General features: G+C 46.0%; 1 protein-coding gene across 1 annotated transcript in view; it reads right to left on the minus strand.

Moving 5' to 3' along the window:
* Positions 1-21,631, minus strand: part of HK1 (hexokinase 1) — a 70,714-nt gene that overhangs the window by 25,899 nt on the left and 23,184 nt on the right. Inside the window, exon 3 of the mRNA XM_040438044.1 lies at positions 7,473-7,621. Coding sequence (XP_040293978.1) covers positions 7,473-7,621 — 149 coding nt within the window. The remainder of the gene's footprint in view (positions 1-7,472; positions 7,622-21,631) is intronic.

Consider the following 21,631-nt stretch of genomic DNA (forward strand, 5'->3'; position numbering starts at 1 on the left):
AACTCCAGTTGCAGATGTTGCATTGAAGTCTATTGGAAATATTAAAGGGCATCTGTCAGCAGATTTGTACCTATGAGACTGTCTGACCTGTTACATGTGCACTTGGCAGCTGAAGGCATCTGTGTTGGTCCCATGTTCATATGTGCCCGCACTGCTGAGAAAAAGGATGTTTTAATATATGCAAGCGAGCCTCTGGGAGCAACGGGGGCGTTACCATTACTAGAGGCTCTGCTCTCTCCGCAACTTACACGCCCTCTCCACTTCGATTTACAGGGCCAGGCAGGCGTGATCACATTTAAGGTACATTCACACAACCGTATTTATGGCAAAATGCGGAACGGATGCAGACCTATTCCTCTCAATGGGACCACAAAAGATGAGGATGTCCATAGCCGTACTTCCGTTCCGCGGCCCCGCAGAAAAAATAAAGCATGTCCTATTCTTGTCCGCAATTGCAGGCAAAAATAGGCATTTCTACCATAGGCCTGGCCGTGTCTGTTCCGCAAAATGCAGAACGCACACGGCCGGCATCCGTGTTTTGCGAATCCGCAATTTGCAGACCACAAAACACACACGGTCATTTGAATGTATCATTACACTGCCTGGCCCTGTCAATCGAAGTGGAGAGGGCACGACAGTTAAAGGGGTTATGCCCGGACCTGTGGAAAGCATGGCATTTTCTTTTCCCAATGTTTTTTCTCCATACAGCTCTAGAGAGGAAGTGAAATGGAGGGCACAAATCCTCTGGATAGATCATCAGCATCTGATCGGCAGGGGTCAGACACCCGGGACCCCCGCCGATCAGCTGTTTGGCAGTAGCGCTGTGGCCTTCTCGCTGTTGTAAACCCAGTGACGTCACAACTAGTATCAATGGCCTGGGCGGGGCTAAGCTCCATTCAAATGAACAGAGCTTAGCCCCGCCCAGGCCATTGATACTAGTCGTGACGTCACTGGGCCTGCGGTAAACAGCGAGAAGCTACTGCCAGGGCCGCTACCTACTTAAACAGCTGATCGGCAGGGGTCCCGGGTGTCGAGCCTCCGCCGATCAGATGCTGATGATCTATCCAGAGGATAGATCATCAGTTTAAAAAAACTGCAGAACCCCTTCAAGAGAGAACAAAGCCTCTAGGTGTAACAGCAACGCCCCCATTGCACCTAGAGACTAATTTGCATATATTAAATCATCATTTTTCTCAGCAATGCGGGCACATATTAACATGGGACCAGCACAGATGCCTTCAGCTGCCAAGTGCACATGTAACAGGTCAGCCGGTGTCATAGGTACAAATCTGCTGACAGATGTCCTTTTAACGAAGTGCAAATATACTTTTTTCTGGTGCAATTCTTTCACCCTTGAGGCATTTTTTTTTCAAATCGCAGCTGCATTTTTCTACCATAAACCTCAAAATTAAAACTCCATTTGCAATAAGTGCTGGAGTTTTTGCATGGCATTTTCTTTTCCCAATGTTTTTTCTCCATACAGCTCTAGAGAGGAAGTGAAATGGAGGGCACAAATTTTCCTCCAAAAAAAAAGTCAGGTTCTAAACACACTATATGGGCAAAAAAACCCTCACTATTACCCAAAAAACTCACAGGTAGGCAATATTTCTCCTTATACAAACCATATGCATCATGGGAAATTTCTTTCCATGGATGGCCCTTTTCTAATGACAATAATGGGAGCAAAAAAACCTATTGAAGTGCCCCATGGACTGAGCCGAATTTCCCACGTATGGCCAACGTAATGCTCAGCTCAAGTTATTGTCCGGGAAGTGCGGCAGATGCGAGCTACAAAAGGGCAGAGAAAGACTGACCAAAGTAATGAATGAGCACAAAGGTCTGCCGGTCACTGAGGGATTGTTTCTTAGATGTCCCTCAGCACCCCCATCACCCTTGTATTGACCACCACCATCCTGGTCAGACCTCATTACCCAATGTTCTATAGATTTGGTCTCTACAGACACCAAGTGCCCTCAACATCTGTCACAAGATGTCACCGCGATCATAGAAACAGTAAACGGTGAAGGATTTGTGAGGTCTCATAGAAAGAAGAAACAACTAGAAAGAATATCTGTAGACTACATCACAGTGAATCAAAAAACATAGTAAAGATGGGCATTGGTTTGATGTTCCTCAGGCCTCATGCACACAACCGTAAGAGCTTATCTATCTGCAAACTGTGGATCTGCAAACTGTGGATCGGCAAAACACAAATACCGGCTATGGGCCCCCCGCACGGAAAGAATTGGACATGCCCTATCTATTCAGCGTAGCCGCAGACCGTACACAATGTGCCGCATGTTTTGCAGCCCCAGAGAAATGAAGGGATCCGCATCTGATCTGAAAAAAATGCAGGTCGGATGCAAACAAAAAATCCAGTCGTGTGCGTGAGGCCTTAGATTAGGTTCTTGATGTGGCAGACAGTCCAGGATTATATACGACAGGCATGCTCAACCTGCGGCCCTCCAGCTGTTGCAAAACTACAACTCCCACCATTCCCTGCTGTAGGCTGATAGCTGTAGGCTGTTCGGGCATGCTAAGGCCCCTTTCACACGGGCGAGTATTCCGCGCGGATGCGATGCGTGAGTTGAATGCATTGCACCCGCACTGAATACCGACCCATTCATTTCTATGGGGCCGTTCACATGAGCGGTGATTTTCACGCATCACTTGTGCGTTGCGTGAAAATCGCAGCATGCTCTATATTCTGCGTTTTTCACGCAACGCAGGCCCCATAGAAGTGAATGGGGTTGCGTGAAAATCGCAAGCATCCCAAGCAAGTGCGGATGCGGTGCGATTTTCACGCACGGTTGCTAGGAGACGATCGGGTTGGAGACCCGATCATTATTATTTTCCCTTATAACATGGTTATAAGGGAAAATAATAGCATTCTGAATACAGAATGCACAGTAAACTAGTGAGTCACCATGGTAAAAGATCATGTGACGTACCATGTGATGACCGAAGTGACATCATCAAAGGTCCTGTTACAGTAATTAATGCTCACCACAGGTCCTATTCAACAAAGGAGAAAGAAGCAGATGCCGGACTACGCGATCAAGTGGACTAAGGTGAGTTCAATTTTTTTATATTTTTTTTAACCCCTCCAGCGCTAGTTTACTGTGCATTCTGTATTCAGAATGCTATTATTTCCCCTTATAACTATGTTATAAGGGAAAATAATACAATCTACAGAACACCGATCCCAAGCCCGAACTTCTGTGAAGAAGTTCGGGTTTGGGTACCAAACATGCGTGATTTTTCTCACGCGAGTGCAAAACGCATTACAATGTTTTGCACTCGCGCGGAAAAATCGCGGGTGTTCCTGCAATGCACCCGCACATTTTCTCGCAACGCCCGTGTGAAACCAGCCTAAGAGTTGTAGTTTTGCAACAGCTGGAGGGCCACAGGTTGAGCATGCCTGGCCTACAGCTATCCGCCAACAGCAGGGAATGATAGGAGTTGTAGTTTTACAACAGCTGGAGGGCCGCAGGTTGAGCATGCCTGGCCTACAGCTATCCGCCAACAGCAGGGAATGATAGGAGTTGTAGTTTTACAACAGCTGGAGGGCCGCAGGTTGAGCATGCCTGGCCTACAGCTAATCGCCTACAGCAGGGAATGATAGGAGTTGTAGTTTTACAACAGCTGGAGGGCCGCAGGTTGAGCAGCCCTGATATACGACATATCGCCGAGGTGAAGGGGATGAATATGCAGGGATACACAGGTTAGGCTACTTTCACACCTGCGTTAGGTGCGGATCCGTCTGGTATCTGCACAGACGGATCCGCACCGATAATGCAAAAGCTTGTAGCCATTCAGAACGGATCCGTTTGCATTACCATGAACAAAAAAATGTTTTTTTGTTTTTTTTTCATGATAATGCAAACCGATCCGTTTTGACTTACACTGAAAGTCAATGGGAGGCGGATCGGTTTTCAATTGCACCAGATTGTGTCAGTGAAAACGGATCCGTCCCCATTGACTTACATTGTAAGTCAGGACGGATCCGTTTTGCTCCGCATCGCCAGGCGGACACCAAAACGCTGCAAGCAGCGTTTTGGTGTCCGCCTCCAGAGAGGAATGGAGGCGGAACGGAGTCAAACTGATGCATTCTGAGCGGATCCTTATCTATTCAGAATGCATTTGGGCTCAACTGATCCGTTTTGGGCCGCTTGCGAGAGCCCTGAAACGGATCTCACAGGCGGACCCAGAAACGGCAGTGTGAAAGTAGCCTTAGAATGTTATCCTGTTGCCTGCAAACCCATCAGCAGAACCTGCTCTACTGCCCACTGACTGACTGCAGCCTGTCATCTGGAGACTACTAATATACTACTTGCTAAGGCCTCGTCCAAATTTCCATGTCAGTGTCAGGTCCATGAAAAAAGTGTACGTGTTTCATCCGTGAAGGATCTGAAGTTGGTCTGTGTGTCTTCAGTGAAAAACGGACGCACCATGGATGCCATGAGTGGTGTGTCTATGATTTTCACGGACCCATAGACTTCTATGGGTGTGCTTGGTCCGCATCACGGATCAAATTAGTGCATGTCCCCGTGATTTTTTGGGGTCAGTAAAAAAATACTGAAACGTGAACAGACACATCTAAATCAATGGGTACGTGTGCTTTCCGCAGAAAATGCGGACAGCACACGTCAGTGAAAAACGGAAATGTGGAGAGGTCTAAAAGCTAGCAGGTGTAACAGCTATTATGGGGCTTAGTATCTAAAAGGGAACCTGTCAGCACAATATCGGCCACCAAACTGCCTGGAGAACCTTAATAGTCGGCTTATGCGGTCTCAGATAATGTTTTTTATAGTGTCTGCTGTCTGCCGAGTGCACCGAACTTCATCTTTATTCCCCCTTCCCACTGTATGTTTATTAGCAGTTTGAAGCCATCTAGCTTGACATGGAGGTCTGCTGTGCCCCAAATCCTGCCCCATATCCTTTGATGTTTCATAGCCCAGAAGACATCATCCCCTGGCCTCCCCTTGCCTGTGCGAGGGAATGTCAATTAAAGGAGAAGGTGGAAAATGTGGGCTTGACTTCAGCCAAGAAGGAGCCGCCCTCCTGGACTTCAAACCGCTGATTAGCATAGAGCGGGGGAGCGGTGAATAAAGATGGTTCTGACTGCACTCGGAAGACAGAGGTAGGATGTAAGAACACCATCAGGGACAACATGAGCTGACATGTGCACAGTACTTATGTATACGTTAGCCTATACGTTTTTTTTTGTTTTTTTTTGCTGAACTTTGCAGGATAGAAAAACGTGGCATACTATGCCTTCCCATCCTGCAAAGTACAGTAAAAAAAACACATTTTTTAAAAATTTTTTTTACAAAGGCACTCTATGGTGACAGATACCACAGTATGGCATCTGTCAGAGGCATCCGATAACATATCCGTTTTTTGTGTACGTTAAACGTCTGACAAAAACCCAGCCTTACGTGCCCGATCCAGCAATTCCATTATTTTAGTTGTTCTGCTCATCTAACGGAGGCAGTGTGAACGGGGCCTAAGAGGTGGGGATTGATGTGGGGAAACAATTACTGGTCTAAATAACATCAGGAAATTATAGCCAAGTGATTAAGTCCAGTCCACTATGGCGGATCTTCCCTGTACTTTATCACTTCGCTAAAATTGCCTGCATTCACTACACACTGCGCTACATACATCACACACTGCACCACATACATCACACACTGCACTACATACATCACACACTGCGCCACACACATCACACACTGCACCACATACATCATACACTGCACTACATACATCACACACTGCACTACACACATCACACACTGCACCACATACATCACACACTGCACCACATACATCACACACTGCACTACATACATCACACACTGCACTACACACATCACACACTGCGCCACACACATCACACACTGCACCACATACATCACACACTGCGCCACATACATCACACACTGTGCCACATACATCACACACTGCGCCACATACATCACACACTGCGCCACATACATCACACACTGCACCACATACATCACACACTGCGCCACATACATCACACACTGCGCTACATACATCACACACTACGCTACATACATCACACACTGCACCACATACATCACACACTACGCTACATACATCACACACTGCACCACATACATCACACACTGCACCACATACATCACACACTGCACCACATACATCACACACTGCACCACATACATCACACACTGCGCCACATACATCACACACTGCGCTACATACATCACACACTGCACCACATACATCACACACTGCACCACATACATCACACACTGCGCTACATACATCACACACTGCGCCATATACATCACACACTGCACCACATACATCACACACTGCACCACATACATCACACTCTGCACCACATACATCATACACTGCACCACATACATCATACACTGCACCACATACATCACACACTGCGCTACATACATCACACACTGCGCCATATACATCACACACTGCGCTACATACATCACACACTGCGCTACATACATCACACACTGCGCCACATACATCACACACTGCACCACACACATCACACACTGCACCACATACATCACACACTGCGCCACATACATCACACACTGCGCCACATACATCACACACTGCACCACATACATCACACACTGCGCCACATACATCACACACTGCGCCACATACATCACACACTGCGCCACATAAATCACACACTGCACCACATACATCACACACATCTATACATTACACACTGCGGTGTCACCTTGTACTGCACATCCATCTTGATGTCTGTAGTTTTCCACCTCTGAGGTGTCCTCTTTAGCTCCACTGCCGTCATGTTTGCCAGGGTCCTCGCACACAGCGCACCGCTCCCCTTACTACAGAAACTCTCGGGAGTTAGACCCCTCTCTTTGCAGATCCCGCCAGCTGCAGGACCCGTATCACTCCGGCAGCCCGCCCAAACCCACCAATAACAAAGCTCCTTGCTGTACGGAACTTTGTTATTGGTTATTTCAGGAACCCGCAGTATCGCTGCGCTGCTCGTGCCGTTCAGAGCGTTTACTGCGCTGATGAATGTGAGGGAAAAGTCTGAGACGTATTGGTACGCCTTAGACTCTTTTCAAGGAGTAAAATGGCCTGAACAAGCGTCTATGGCGCTTGTACATGCGTTACTGCACCTCTCCATACACTGCAGCGGGGGGCCACTTCTGGAGATAGAAGCAGGATCCAGGTGGATATGCTATAATGGTGGTCCTGTGGATGAGATGGGAATACCCCTTTAAGGAGGGAGAGGCCTGGCAATGGATGACTGAATACAGAACCAGGGGCAGCTTTTGTGCTCCACATGAAGCACTGAACCATCTCCCACAGCTCTGGATTCTTCTTGCATATTTCCACAAAGACGATAACCCAAAGACTTTTGAGGAAGAAGCCCCCCTTCCCATGTAGAAAACTCTTACCCGCGTTCCAGTGCCATGAATGATGTCCTCAGGTGTGTCGTATATCTCACTTTCCATCTGGACCGTCTGCTTCTTTTCATGTGAGACCTTCACCCGCAGAATGCGGAAATATGATCCACCAAGATCCAGGGCGATGAAGTCTCCCTTCTCTGTTTGGGGAGACGGGAATTGTGCATATCTTTAGCTGACATGTAGCACAGAGCCAACACTATGTCACAGATGTCCCTCTGTCACCCTTGAGTGACTCCAGAGCTGCACTTCAGCTAAACACTGGATAATTTGAATGTACATAACCTGCTAAGTGCGCAGCTAATGTGGTGAAAGCGATCTGACATCAAGTACAATGTAATGAGGCAAGGCAAACAGGAGACATCCCGATAGATGGGCACCGAGCAGAAAACATCAGTTATAGGTAAAAGTAACCCTTTCACGATCATTCATATTTTTTAATAATGCAACAATGAATACTTTTCTCATTTCAAAGTTCAACAAAATGTTGTTGTTTTTTGTTTTTTTGCAGTACATATTAAGATTTCTAATAGCATCAATGCAGATCCACTAACTTTTTGATTTGCTGGCATTATTTAATGAAAAAGAGGGGGAAAAAATACTGAAATTCAACTTTCCATGGTTCTTTCTTCCCCCTCATCTAGTTGGGATATCCAATCAAATGGACCACAGAAAATACCTAAACAGTTGACCGTTGCAGCAATTACAGCCCTATTAAAGTGTTTTTTTTTCCGTAAAATACATATTTTAAATAAATAAATAAAATACAAATAAGGCTAGTTTCACACCAGCGGTAAATTCTTCCGGCAGAGGAACAGCCTGCCAAAGACATGGTATCTGGAAGAGGTTGGAGCATTGCCAGGCCCCATTGACTATAATGGGACTCAGCGGGGATCCGGCCTGCTTCCGGCATTAGTGCCAGGATTTGGCCCGGACAAATAGTTCTGCAAGCAGCAATTTTTGTCTGGCCGAATCCCGACACGAATGCTGGAAACAGGCCGGATCCCCGCCAAGTCCCATTATAGTGAATGGGCTCTGGCAGGGTCAGGTAGTATCTGGCTATGCCTGTGTGAAACTATCCTAAACTTAACTCACTGATCCCCACCACTGACGGTCCACCTGCTCCAGTCCCCAATGCTCTTCACTGACGTCCAGGTTCCAGCTCCACACTGAAAATGGCAGGAAAGGCCCAATCAGCCTGAGGTACGTCACCTCTACTGCCAGTGATTGGTTGAGTGGGCCTTTCTTGGCATTTCTGGTGTATGGAGCAGGAACCAGGACGTGAAGAGCAGCGGGGATCGGACCAGTCTGCCGGCGCGCCGGGTGTCAGACCTTATCAATCTAATACTGATAACTTATCATAAGGATAGCTCATAAATATCTACGTGTCAGAAAACCCCTTTAAGGTTCTAAGCCTGTGCCCCTGACTTGGCATCTATGCAGTGTCTATACATGTACCTGGCCACAATCATTTTTTGGTTAGGTGTAAGAGCAGAGAGGGGTAGGGCGGCTGGGGGAGGACAAGGATTTAATTTTGTAGGAAACTACTATTCTGCATGATGTGGGCATATTATGGCATAGGCATTGGCATTCTGTTTTAAAATTGTTTTTATTGTTTTTACAACATAAAGATCATACAATTATTGATATGCCCTAAGAGGGCGCCAATGAGGAAAATACAGTAAATACCGTACAATCAGGCTGGTAACAGTCAAATTATAAAAAATTATAAGATTTAAAGTAATAAAGGAAAAGGGGGAGGGAGGAAGGAAGGTCGGAGGGAGAGAAGGAGGGGGCAATGGCACCATTTTTGATGCACAATGCTCTTTCTAGGGTACGGATAATTAATTGGACACTATCAAACGTGTTCACGAACAATATATTTAAAGTTATCACTTCGTAAATCCCCTAAAATCTTTCCAAGGTCTCCAAATTGCCTCAAATCTGTGTGGTGTTCGGGCCTCCCAGTGTGCCATCTGTTCAAGGCGAAACAATTGGTCACATCTTTGAATCCAATGTTTTAGTGGGGGTGTCTCCACTTTTTTCCAGTATACAGCAATGAGTAATCTGGCTGCTGCCAATAGGCATTGGCATTCTGGATAGGCCAAGCATGATAATTGTGTGCCTGTACTGAAGGCAAGGAGCTCTTGATTTATTTTTATTTTTTTGTTGTTTTTGATTTTTATAGGAAAAATTTCTGTCTCTGAATTTGAAAACAGAGCATCTACATTTGTGCCATTTTAGCGACAACAACACAATTATTTTGGTTCTTTAAGTTTTGACAAAGTAATCACCCATCAAACAAATCACCTAAACAAATATGGAGGATAATCTCGAAGAGGTTCATACTTCTGCACAATTTTTTTCATTAGGAGGTATTTTTATTTACAGTGATGACACTTCCTATCGACGTAGCTCTCACAAGCATCTATCTAGAGATCACAGGGCTCTATAAATGAGCGTTCACCTGCCTGCCTTCTGACGGCAACTGATACCGAAATTTGTACTGAGCGTGATGACAGACACAGAACTGGATGTCAACTCGAGGAGCAAGCAAAGGCCTAAAAGGGAGTTATGAAAGTGGTCATTAGTATGCGGGAGGCAAAGGAAGGTGAGAACAGCGCTGCACTGGTTGTCCTCGCCTTCCCTGGTCTTCTTCCGGCAACACGCTGTGTCATGACATGTCATGTCAGGATGTAGTGCATGTAGACGTGCACTATGATCTGATGCTGTGCGCTGTCAGGTCACATTACAGTGCGGCAGGAAGAAAACCAAGGAGGGTAAGTGAACCGTCCGGAGCTGGAGAGGTAAGTTTATTTTTTTATGTATTTTAAATGTCTGATCTGAGGTCTGATTGGGGCTGATCTGAGGGTGGGAAGGGTCTGATCTGAGGCTGGGGGGTCTTAACTGAGGCTGGGGATCTGATCTGAGGCTGGGGGCTATTGGAGGTCTGATCTGAGGCTGGGGGGGGGCTGATGGGGGGTAATCTGAGGATGAGGGGGGTCTGATCTGAAACTGGTGGTCTGATCTGAGGCTGGGGGGGTCTTAACTGAGGCTGGGGATCTGATCTGAGGCTGGGGGCTATTGGAGGTCTGATCTGAGGCTGGGGGGGTCTGATGGGGGCTGATCTGAGGCTGTGGAAGGTCTGATGGGGGTCTGATCTGAGGTTGGGAGGTATGACAGGGGTGTGATCTGAGGCTAGGGAGGGTCTGATCTGAGGTTAGGAGGTCTTATGGGGGTGTGATCTGAGGATGGGGGGCCTGATGGGGGATGATCTGAGGCTAGGGAGGGTCTGATGGGGGTCTGATCTGAGGTTGGGAGGGTCTGATGGGGATCTGATCTAAGGTTGGGAGGTCTGATGAGGGTCTGATCTGAAGCTGATGCAGGCTGGGAGGTCTGATAGGAGGCTGATGGAGGTGGGTGCAGATCTGAGGCTGAGAATGAGACAAAGGCAGGAACAGTTGCGAAGAAAGAGGCAGGGACAGTGGCAGGGAGATTTAAAGAGGACCTTTCACTAGTTTAAAAACTAAAAACTAACTATATCAGTGGGCAGAGCGGCGCCCAGGGGTCCCCCTGCACTTACTAGTATGTCTGGGACTCCCTGGCTATGAGCTGTGCGCTACGATTGGCCAGCGCTGCAGCAAGGGACAACCCTAATACAAAAACTCCGCCCAGTACAACAGAGGGAGCTGCAGACACCGGAGCCTATACCGGGCGAACGGAGCGGCGCCCAGACATACTAGTAAGTGCAGGGGGACCCCTGGGCGCCACTCTGCCCACTGATATAGTTAGTTTTTAGTTTTTAAACTAGTGAAAGGTCCTCTTTAAAGCTGGGCGAAACCCTCTCTGGGCCCCTCTGGGATGAGCTTTGCTGCCATTAATGCCAAATAAAGAACTAAATATATAACATTCTCAACTTAAATATTAAACTGCTATGTGGTCAAAATGGTGCCTGTACTATTTGTAATATATAGGCGCCATTTTGTGCTGCAAAAATACAGCGCTCTAGATTTTTTTAATTGAAGCGCAATTTCTGTAACTTACTCCTAGGTCAGTTGTATGTTTGACCAAATGTAGCCATCAAAGTTGAGAATTTTGTATGGCCCCCGAAAGATGTTACAAATATCCAAATGGCCCTTGGCAGCAAAAAGGTTCCCCACCCCTGCAGGGCCGGCGCTACCATAGAGGCAAGGGGGGCAATTGCCCCCGGGCCCCCGACTCCTTAGGGGCCCCCAGCGCCGGCCCGGCCGCAACTACTACTATATCTATAATTCTATTGTGTGGCGCCGTGCCGCAGTAATGTAATTAAAACTGGGCTGGAGTCTGGAGTGGAGGGGCCCCCCGCCGGACGCCGGCGGCTGCGCTGTGCTGCTTGTCTCTTTAAGAGATCCGAGACTGGAGCAGCGGCATGCACAGCACAGGCAGGGCAGGCACGTCTAGCGTCTGGCTGACGTATGTTATGTTGCCACAGGCTCCGCCCCCCCTGCCCAGAGCAGAGAACTTGGATTGAAGGAGAAGCAAAGCAGTGGCGTACCTACCATAGGCAGACCACGCAGCTGCTATGGGGCCCGTGAGGAAGGGGGGCCCCCAGTGGAAGAGAGTCCCCCCCATCTATCTTCCTAACTTTCTCCCGTCTGCTAGCCCCGCCTCCTAGCTCCGCCTCCCGCCTGATTCCTCCGGATTGCCACAACCCCACCAGTAATGAAGTGACGACTTGTAGGTGAGGACTGTGCAGAGGTGTATGTGTGGAGGGAGGGGGGGTCACTCAGCTTTCCCAGGTTATTCCTCTGCACATATGCCATTCAGAACAGGAGGAAAGCTGGGTGTCACTACATTATGTAATGTGACTCAGCTTTCCTGATGTCCTGTATGGCACAAGTGCAGAGGTAGGAGAAGATATAAGGGGAGGTGGGAGTTGTGTTAGGCTACTTTCACACCTGCGTTCGGGACTCCGCTTGTGAGTTCCATTTGAAGGGGCTTACAAGCGGCCCCGAACGGATCCATACTGCCCTAATGCATTCTGAGTGGATGCGGATTGGCTCAGAATGCATCAGTCTGGCAGCGTTCAGCCTCCGCTCCGCTCAGCAGGCGGACACCCGAACGCAGCTTGCAGCGTTCGGGTGTCCGCCTGGCCGTGCGGAGGCAAACGGATCCGTCCTGACTTACAATGTAAGTCAATGGGGACGGATCCGTTTGAAGATGACACAATATGGTGCAATTTCAAACGGATCCGTCCCCATTGACTTTCAATGTAAAGTCTGGACGGATCCGTCTGAATAACTTTCACTGAATAACATTTCATTTTTTTCTGAAATACAATGCAGACGGATCCGTTCTGAACGTTTGCATTATAGGAGCGGATCCGTCTGTGCAGACACCAGACGGATCCGCTCCGAACGCAAGTGTGAAAGTAGCCTTATACTCAGCTTTCTCAGACTATTCTCATGTCTCTTCACATGTGCCATGCAGGACAGCAGAAAAGCTGGGTGCTAATACATCATGTAATGTCACTCAGATTTCCTGCTATCCTGCAAGGCATAAATGCAGATAATAAGAACATGGAAAGGCAGAGGGGAGGGGGTCACCCAGCTTTCCCAGAGACTCATGTCTCTGCACATGTGTCATGCAGGATAGCAAGTAATGTCAGTGTCTCCCAGCTGTCCTGCATGACACAGGGGATGGGGGAAGGGGGGCACTCACTTCCTCACACTTTTCTCATGTCTCTGCGCATCTGCAATGCTGGACAGCAGGAAAGTTGGGTGGTATTACATCATGTAATGCCCCAGATTCTTGTCAATATATGCTGAACACCGCCGGGAGCCAGGGTGGGCGGGGCATACTGGCACTGGGACGGGTGAGATGGTGCCTGGGATGGATGGATCCGACCCAGTTTAATCAACCAACCTACCAGTAACTGGTTGATTAAAATGGATCGGGATCCATCCCAGTCTGGTAGGTTGGTTGATTAAACTGGGTCGGATCCATCCCAGGCACCATCTCACCCGTGCCAGTGTACTAGCCCGCCCTGGTTCTGTTTGGAGTCAGTTGGACTGGAGAAATGTGCATTTGGGGGGATTTTTACTTGTACATCTTGCTTTGCCACTTGCATTTGTTTACACTAAGGGACGTTAAAGTCAGCAAGTGTCATGGGGGGGGGCCTTATTGTTTTCCGCCCCAGGGCCCCATTTCACCTAGAGGATAGATCATCAGTTAAAAAGAACTGCAGAACCCCTTTAAGAAACAGAACTGCAGTGTGTGTCAGGCGTATCAGAAGATGGATTTAGTGTCGGACTGGGGTTTCTGGGGCTCACCAGTGGAAATTATTATGGAGGCCCAACCACCTATATCAATACAGTTTAATAGGTTTTGAATTAAAGAAATACACCGTAATGGCAAGTGATTGGCTCCAAATGAAGCCAAATAGTTGTTTTTTTCTCCTGGATCTTTGGGGTCCATTATGGTATCAGAGCCTGGGCCCAGTGGAGGATCCTCTGGTACTCTGGTGGGCCATGTCGACCCTGGGTGGATTTCAGGCTACCCCAAAATCTGTATCATCAATAATCAGTGCAGCTAAGTACAACCCAACTGGATATCTGCTGTAATGGCTAATGTTTTGCGAAGTAAGGTGGACAACTGGGGCAAATCTGATCGGTGGCCAAAAACTGATGCTGGCATATGTGACTTTCGATACCCAATCGATGATTTTGCACCCAGATTGATAGGATTTGCTATTTTCCATTTGCACAGCCTAGTATCTTCTAGAGAACATGGCGAGCACCACAAAGCGCAGGGCAGCAGGGACAATGTAAAATCCTATTCTCCCTAATAGATTAGGGAGAATGAGACAAGGGTTCTAGCCCCATAAGGTGGCTAATAAGGAAAAAGAAAAGTTAAAAAGAGAACACCACAATATTAAAAGTTTAAATCACCCCCTTTCCCAATTTTACATATTAAATATATATATAAACAAAAAAATATATAAACATATTAGGTATTGCCACGTCCAAAAAAACACGCCATTCAAATGGTATCGCAATTTTTTTTATGGTATCGAAATCTACTAAAAATTTTGACAACCATATCGTGACAACCATAGTGGCATACTACCAGATTCCTCTCATTGTGGAGCAATGGATCAGACATTTGGAAACTCATGTCCTGATCCACTTGTTCCCCAAAGATAGTCGTGCTGCTCCCATACACAGTAGATTGTCGGACAACCGTTTTACACCTTTTAAGGTGTATGGCCGGCTTAGGGCTAGGATCAGGTTTGAGCTTTACATGTTATAATGACATTAGATTCAGTTTTCAATACACTTGTTCTGACTCAGCTCTAAAATAGGCAGATAACAGGGAATTCCTGTTAAATTAATTAGTCTCCAACCGTTGATGGCTGCAGCCGCTGCTATCTCACCAGACACATGCTGTAATTATCCTGTCACAGCAATGGGAAGAGAGGAAGAGGAAGAACATAGGATTTTAGAACAACTTTCAGTTTCCTGATCATCAGCTTTTTCCTAATTACACATAAACCTGTATAAAAACATATGACGTATATGACAATATTTATACTCAAAGATCAACATATGGCTGATGATGATTGGCGTAGTGTCAGGACCTGCTCCTCCAACCGTGGTGAGATATATCTCCTCACACGCCATGTCCTAAACCTGGACATACATAGTTCAGTTAAGAAACTAGATCAAATTTTTGTTGCATTTTATGGTTATGTTGTCCCATGAAAAATAAAGCGGTCCTTGAAAGTTTGTGAACCATTCCGAATTTTTATATTTCTGCATAATTTTGACCTAGTACTACATCAAAGACTTGGTCATTTATTTATTGAGGAAAATGATCCAATGTCACATGTCTGTGCATGGCAAGTGTATGTAAACATTTAGGATCAGCAGATAATTTGAAGGCCAAGCTAGAGTCCGGTGGGATGATATTCAGGTGTACATGGGCCACCTATTTGATTTCAAGAACAGGGATCTATCAAAGTCTGATATTCACAACACGCTTGTAGAAGTGTATCATGGTATGAACAAAGTAGATTTCTGTGGTCCTCAGAAGAAGAGTTCCTGATGCTCAGCAGGTAGGAAAAGGTTACAAAACCATCTCTGAAGAGCCTGGACTCCACCAACCAAAGTTACTTAGATTGTATAAAAATGGAGGAAATCAAGACCATTATTACTCTCCCCAGAAGGGGACAACCAACAAAGACTGTGCCAACAGCGAGGTGTGTGATAGTCCACGAGGACTCAAAGGAAGCAATTAAAGACCTTTCTTACAATAGCTAATGTTAAAGGGGTTTTCCGGGATTTTAATATTGATGACCTATCCTCAGGATAGGTCATCAATATCAGATGGGCGGTGGTCCGACAGCCGACACCCCGGCCGATCAGCTGGTTAAAGAGAAGGCTGCGCTCTGTGCGAGCACAGTCTTCCCTTCATTATTTACCTGCTCGCTGTCGACATCGCAGTGGTGAGCAGGTGTATAGGAACGAGCCGTCCCATAGAAAAACAATGTTTTGTGGACAGATAAGACCAAAAAGGAACTTTTTGGATTAAATGAGAAGTGTTACATTTGGAGAAAGGAAAACTGTTTTCCAGCATAAATACTTCATCCCATCTGTGAACCATGATAGCAGTAGCATCATGGTTTGGGCCTGTTTTGCTGCATCCAGGATCACTTGCCATCATTATGGAACAATGAATTCTGAATGAAACCAGCAAATTCCAAAGCAACATGTCAGGACATCCGTCTGTGAGCTGAATCTCAAGTGATTGTGGGTCATGCAGCAAGACAAAAACCCTAAGCACACAAGACGTTCTACCAAAGAATGGTTAAAGAAGAATAAAGTTAGGCTACTTTCACACTCGCGTTTTGTGCGGATCCGTCTTGTATCTGCACAGACGGATCCGCACGAATAATGCAAACGCTTGTATCCGTTAATAACGGATAAAAGTCTAAGTCAATCCGTTTTCAATTGCACCATATTGTGTCAGTGAAAAACGGATCCGTCCCCATTGACTTACATTGTAAGTCTAGACGGATCCCTTAGGCTCCGCATAGATGGTCACCAATACGCTGCAAGCTGCATTTTAGTGACCGTCTAAAAAATGTAACGGAGACCAAACACAGCCAAATTGATGCATTCTCAGCGGATCCTTATCCATTCAGAATGCATTGGGGCTTAACTGATCCGTTTTGGGCCGCTTGTGAGAGCCCTGAAACGGATCTCACAAGCAGACCCAGAAACGCCAGTGTGAAAGTAGCCTAAAGCGGCTCGGTCACCAGATCGCCCCTATTAAACCAGTCAGATAGCCTGGTAGGGGTGATCCTGCAATTTAAAATAATACCTTCCTCCTCACTGTCGGCGGCACGACTGTTGATAAAATCATACTTTGATTGCTTTTCTGACATGCAATTTCAAGCACCAGGAGGCAGGCCATTTCAGTACAAGCACCACTATGCAACGCCTACCGATGTCTAAACACCCTCCCTCCCCTTGATTGACAGTGTCAGAGTACGACCTCAACTTGGTCTAGTGCTACCGGAGGGCTGTTTAGGCGTCGGTAGGCTCGTACTGAAAAGCCCACCTCCTAGTGCTCCAAATTGCCTGCCAGCAAAGGCACTGTATTCTATATTTTCCAAACCAGCACTTGGATTTGAATACTTTTATAATTGCATGTAATTAAAAAAATTTAATAGTCACTGAGTTATTCAATAAAATATATCTGTATAGCGCCACCTGCTGTTTGTTCTTTTCCTCATCTCTCTGTCCACCAATTTGAATTGGACACACATGCTCAGTTCCATCATTTAAAGAGGACCTTTCATCAGAATCAAGTATGTAAACTGAATATACATACATGGAGAGCGGCACCCAGGGACCCCCCTGCACTTACTATTATCCCCGGGCGCCGCTCCGTTCTCCGGTGATAGCCTCCGGTAAAGTCATAGTTAGGCTCCACCCATTTGAGCCTGCTGGCGTCTCCTTCTCCTATGCTGTAGCGCTGGCCAATCGCAGCCCTCAGCTCTTAGCCATGCTATGAGCTGAGCGCTGCGATTGGCCAGCGCTACGGCATAGGAGAAAGAGACGCCAGCAGGCTCAAATGGGTGGAGCCTAACTATGACTTTACCGGAGGCTATCACCGGAGAACGGAGCGGCGCCCGGGGATAATAGTAAGTGCAGGGGGGTCCCTGGGCGCCGCTCTCCATGTATGTATATTCAGTTTACATACTTGATTCTGATGAAAGGTCCTCTTTAACTGCCACCAATTATATCTACTGTTAGCAGCTGTGGCAGGTACAGGGATATAAATGCAGCACAAAGGACACACCCCCTCAGAAAAGACACAGCTCTTGAGCTGCAAATAAATCTAGCAGAGCAATTGGAGCAATGAATGAGCAGAGCTCTGGATGCACGTGCGGTACAGGGCTGGCTTGAAAATGAAAACTGGTGCAGACGATCTTTTAGACAACAATGACCTACCCCGCCGGATAGGTCATATATGTGAGATTGATGGGTGTCGATACCCGGCACCTCCACTGATCAGCTGTTTTTGGCTGGTGTCAGAAACTAGTCAGTGGATGGAAAGGGAAAGAGAAGGCTATGTCCGCTGTGTAGCGGCTGTGCCAGAAAAATGAAGCTCAGCTCCCATACATTTAAATGGGAGCTGGGTTACAGTAAGCCAGGCCAGCTGATTGGTTGGGGTGTTAGGTATCGGACCCCCATCAATATCAAATTGATGACCTATCCCGCGGATAGGTCATCAATATCAAAATGTTGGAATACCCCTTTAAGGCATCATGCATAGAACTGTATTTTTCATCCGTGTTCTGTCCACATGTTTTGCAGATAGCACACTGACCTATTCATTTCTTTTAGGCTATGAACATATTTTTTGCGCATCCATTCGGCCATTCGGCAATAGAGCAAGTCCTATTGTTGTCCGCATTGGTGATGAGAAGAGCAGTTTCTATTGATGGGAGTGAGAGAAATGCAGAATGCACATGGAAGGTATCTGTATATTGTGAATCCGTTATTTGCAGACTAAAATACTGACACAGCCGTGTGTAGCTGGCCAGCTAAGACCTGTCCTAGGTTGCTAATACAGCTTATATGTTCATACAGCTAGACCTGCCAAAAACCTTAATACAGTTCCTATGTTTGTGTGTTAAAGACAAAAACAGAGTTATTTACTGTGACTTCATGTTTGGATGTCATATCACTGTTATATTTTGTGTTCACAGAAGCAGAAAAGATAATATGCCTTATATGAATCTTAAAGGTAAGCTCAATGACACAGCAGAAACAACAGAAAGCAAAGAGTTAAACTGTTGTTGCTGGGCAGGAGTCTAGACCAATCACAGCCAGCCTCACACACAGCAGGAGTTTTGACCAACCACAGCCAGCCTCACACACAGCCTGTGTGGGAAATTCCCCTAGCAGCTGTGTTTTATGGAAGCAGAGAGGCCAAAATAGGTATTTAAAACAGTTATATAATGTTCATACTGTTAATATACACCCTGTACAGAATTATAAGGCAAATGAGTATTTTGACCACATCATCCTCTTTATGCATGTTGTCTTACTCCAAGCTGTATAGGCTCGAAAGCCTACTACCAATTAAGCATATTAGGTGATGTGCATCTCTGTAATGAGAAGGGGTGTGGTCTAATGACATCAACACCCTATATCAGGTGTGCATAATTATTAGGTAACTTCCTTTCCTTTGGAAAAATGGGTCAAAAGAAGGACTTAGGCTCAGAAAAGTCAAAAATAGTGAGATATCTTGCAGAGGGATGCAGCACTCTTAAAATTGCAAAGCTTCTGAAGCGTGATCATCGAACAATCAAGCGTTTCATTCAAAATAGTCAACAGGGTCGCAAGAAGCGTGTGGAAAAACCAAGGCGCAAAATAACTGCCCATGAACTGAGAAAAGTCAAGCGTGCAGCTGCCAAGATGCCACTTGCCACCAGTTTGACCATATTTCAGAGCTGCAACATCACTGGAGTGCCCAAAAGCACAAGGTGTGCAATACTCAGAGACATGGCCAAGGTAAGAAAGGCTGAAAGACGACCACCACTGAACAAGACACACAAGCTGAAACGTCAAGACTGGGCCAAGAAATATCTCAAGACTGATTTTTCTAAGGTTTTATGGACTGATGAAATGAGAGTGAGTCTTGATGGGCCAGATGGATGGGCCCGTGGCTGGATTGGTAAAGGGCAGAGAGCTCCAGTCCGACTCAGACGCCAGCAAGGTGGAGGTGGAGTACTGGTTTGGGCTGGTATCATCAAAGATGAGCTTGTGGGGCCTTTTCGGGTTGAGGATGGAGTCAAGCTCAACTCCCAGTCCTACTGCCAGTTTCTGGAAGACACCTTCTTCAAGCAGTGGTGCAGGAAGAAGTCTGCATCCTTCAAGAAAAACATGATTTTCATGCAGGACAATGCTCCATCACACGCGTCCAAGTACTCCACAGCGTGGCTGGCAAGAAAGGGTATAAAAGAAGAAAATCTGATGACATGGCCTCCTTGTTCACCTGATCTGAACCCCATTGAGAACCTGTGGTCCATCATCAAATGTGAGATTTACAAGGAGGGAAAACAGTACACCTCTCTGAACAGTGTCTTGGAGGCTGTGGTTGCTGCTGCACGCAATGTTGATGGCGAACAGATCAAAACACTGACAGAATCCATGGATGGCAGGCTTTTGAGTGTCCTTGCAAAGAAAGGTGGCTATATTGGTCACTGATTTGTTTTTGTTTTGTTTTTGAATGTCAGAAATGTATATTTGTGAATGTTGAGATGTTATATTGGTTTCACTGGTAAAAATAAATAATTGAAATGGGTATATATTTGTTTTTTGTTAAGTTGCCTAATAATTATGCACAGTAATAGTCACCTGCACACACAGATATCCCCCTAAAATAGCTAAAACTAAAAACAAACTAAAAACTACTTCCAAAAATATTCAGCTTTGATATTAATGAGTTTTTTGGGTTCATTGAGAACATGGTTGTTGTTCAATAATAAAATTAATCCTCAAAAATACAACTTGCCTAATAATTCTGCACTCCCTGTAGTGATCAGAACTGTATACTGAACCAGTTATATGTGTGTTTACTTACAGTTCCACCAATTGCAAACTACAAAGTTCCCAATCCAAATTCAAATTCCATATTGCAATCCAAATTGCATACAACCAAACCAATCTGCAAATAGCTACTGCATACTGCAAATTGCAACCAAATTCAGCAAGCAGAACTATTAGTTAGACCTCAGATATACCTCTCAGAGAGATCATAAAGTTCTTAAATAACAAAGTGAGAGTACAGATACTGAAGAGAGAAATATATCCACCATTTTTTGTTGAATGACAAGATTGAACAGTTGAACCACCATCTTATGCATACCACCATTTTGTGATATCTTTTCAACACGTGTTATGTACATGGACTATCTGCTGCGGAGGTGGCAGTGTTATATATGAAGAAAAGTTGAAGTTAATAAAGAAGTTATTTCAAGCATTTGGTGTGCTCTTTAAACCTACTGTTTCCATAGAAAGGTGCTAGAGGAATTACAGAGTAATAGACAGTCTGGTTAGACTAAAAGTCAAAGATATAAAAATTATTTTAATGCCACAGCGCAAAAGGCACTTCACAGTGCTGCGCCTGCTACACCGTGTGCATGAAACCTTAATGAAAGCTGTTCTGATGAATGAATCTTTCCTGTCTATCTGCAAGTAATAGACATGCACTGGCATACAAATACAGATACCAATGGAGTCAAACGTGAAAGGAGATAACTGCCTGTGAAATTCTACGGCCGGACAATTTGCGGTCCCCAATGCACTGGTAACATCCGTGCAGTTTCCGCAAACAGATCCAGACCCATTCAACTTGAATAGGTCTGTGATCTGTCTGCACCGCAAAAAAATATATAGAACTAGTTCAAATGAATGGGTCTGCATCCTTGATGCAGTGCTCAAACTGCCCGGGCCAGTATATTACGGACCCGTTGTTGGCGGGCCGCAATATGGGCCCGGCGGGGAAATGGAGGTCTGCATGAGCCCTAAGGGTTCATGCACACGGGTGTAGTTTCGGTCAACATCTGATCTGCATCACATTGGATGTGGACC

This window comes from Bufo bufo, chromosome 6, assembly GCF_905171765.1.
Source record: "Bufo bufo chromosome 6, aBufBuf1.1, whole genome shotgun sequence".
NCBI classification, from domain to species: domain Eukaryota; kingdom Metazoa; phylum Chordata; class Amphibia; order Anura; family Bufonidae; genus Bufo; species Bufo bufo.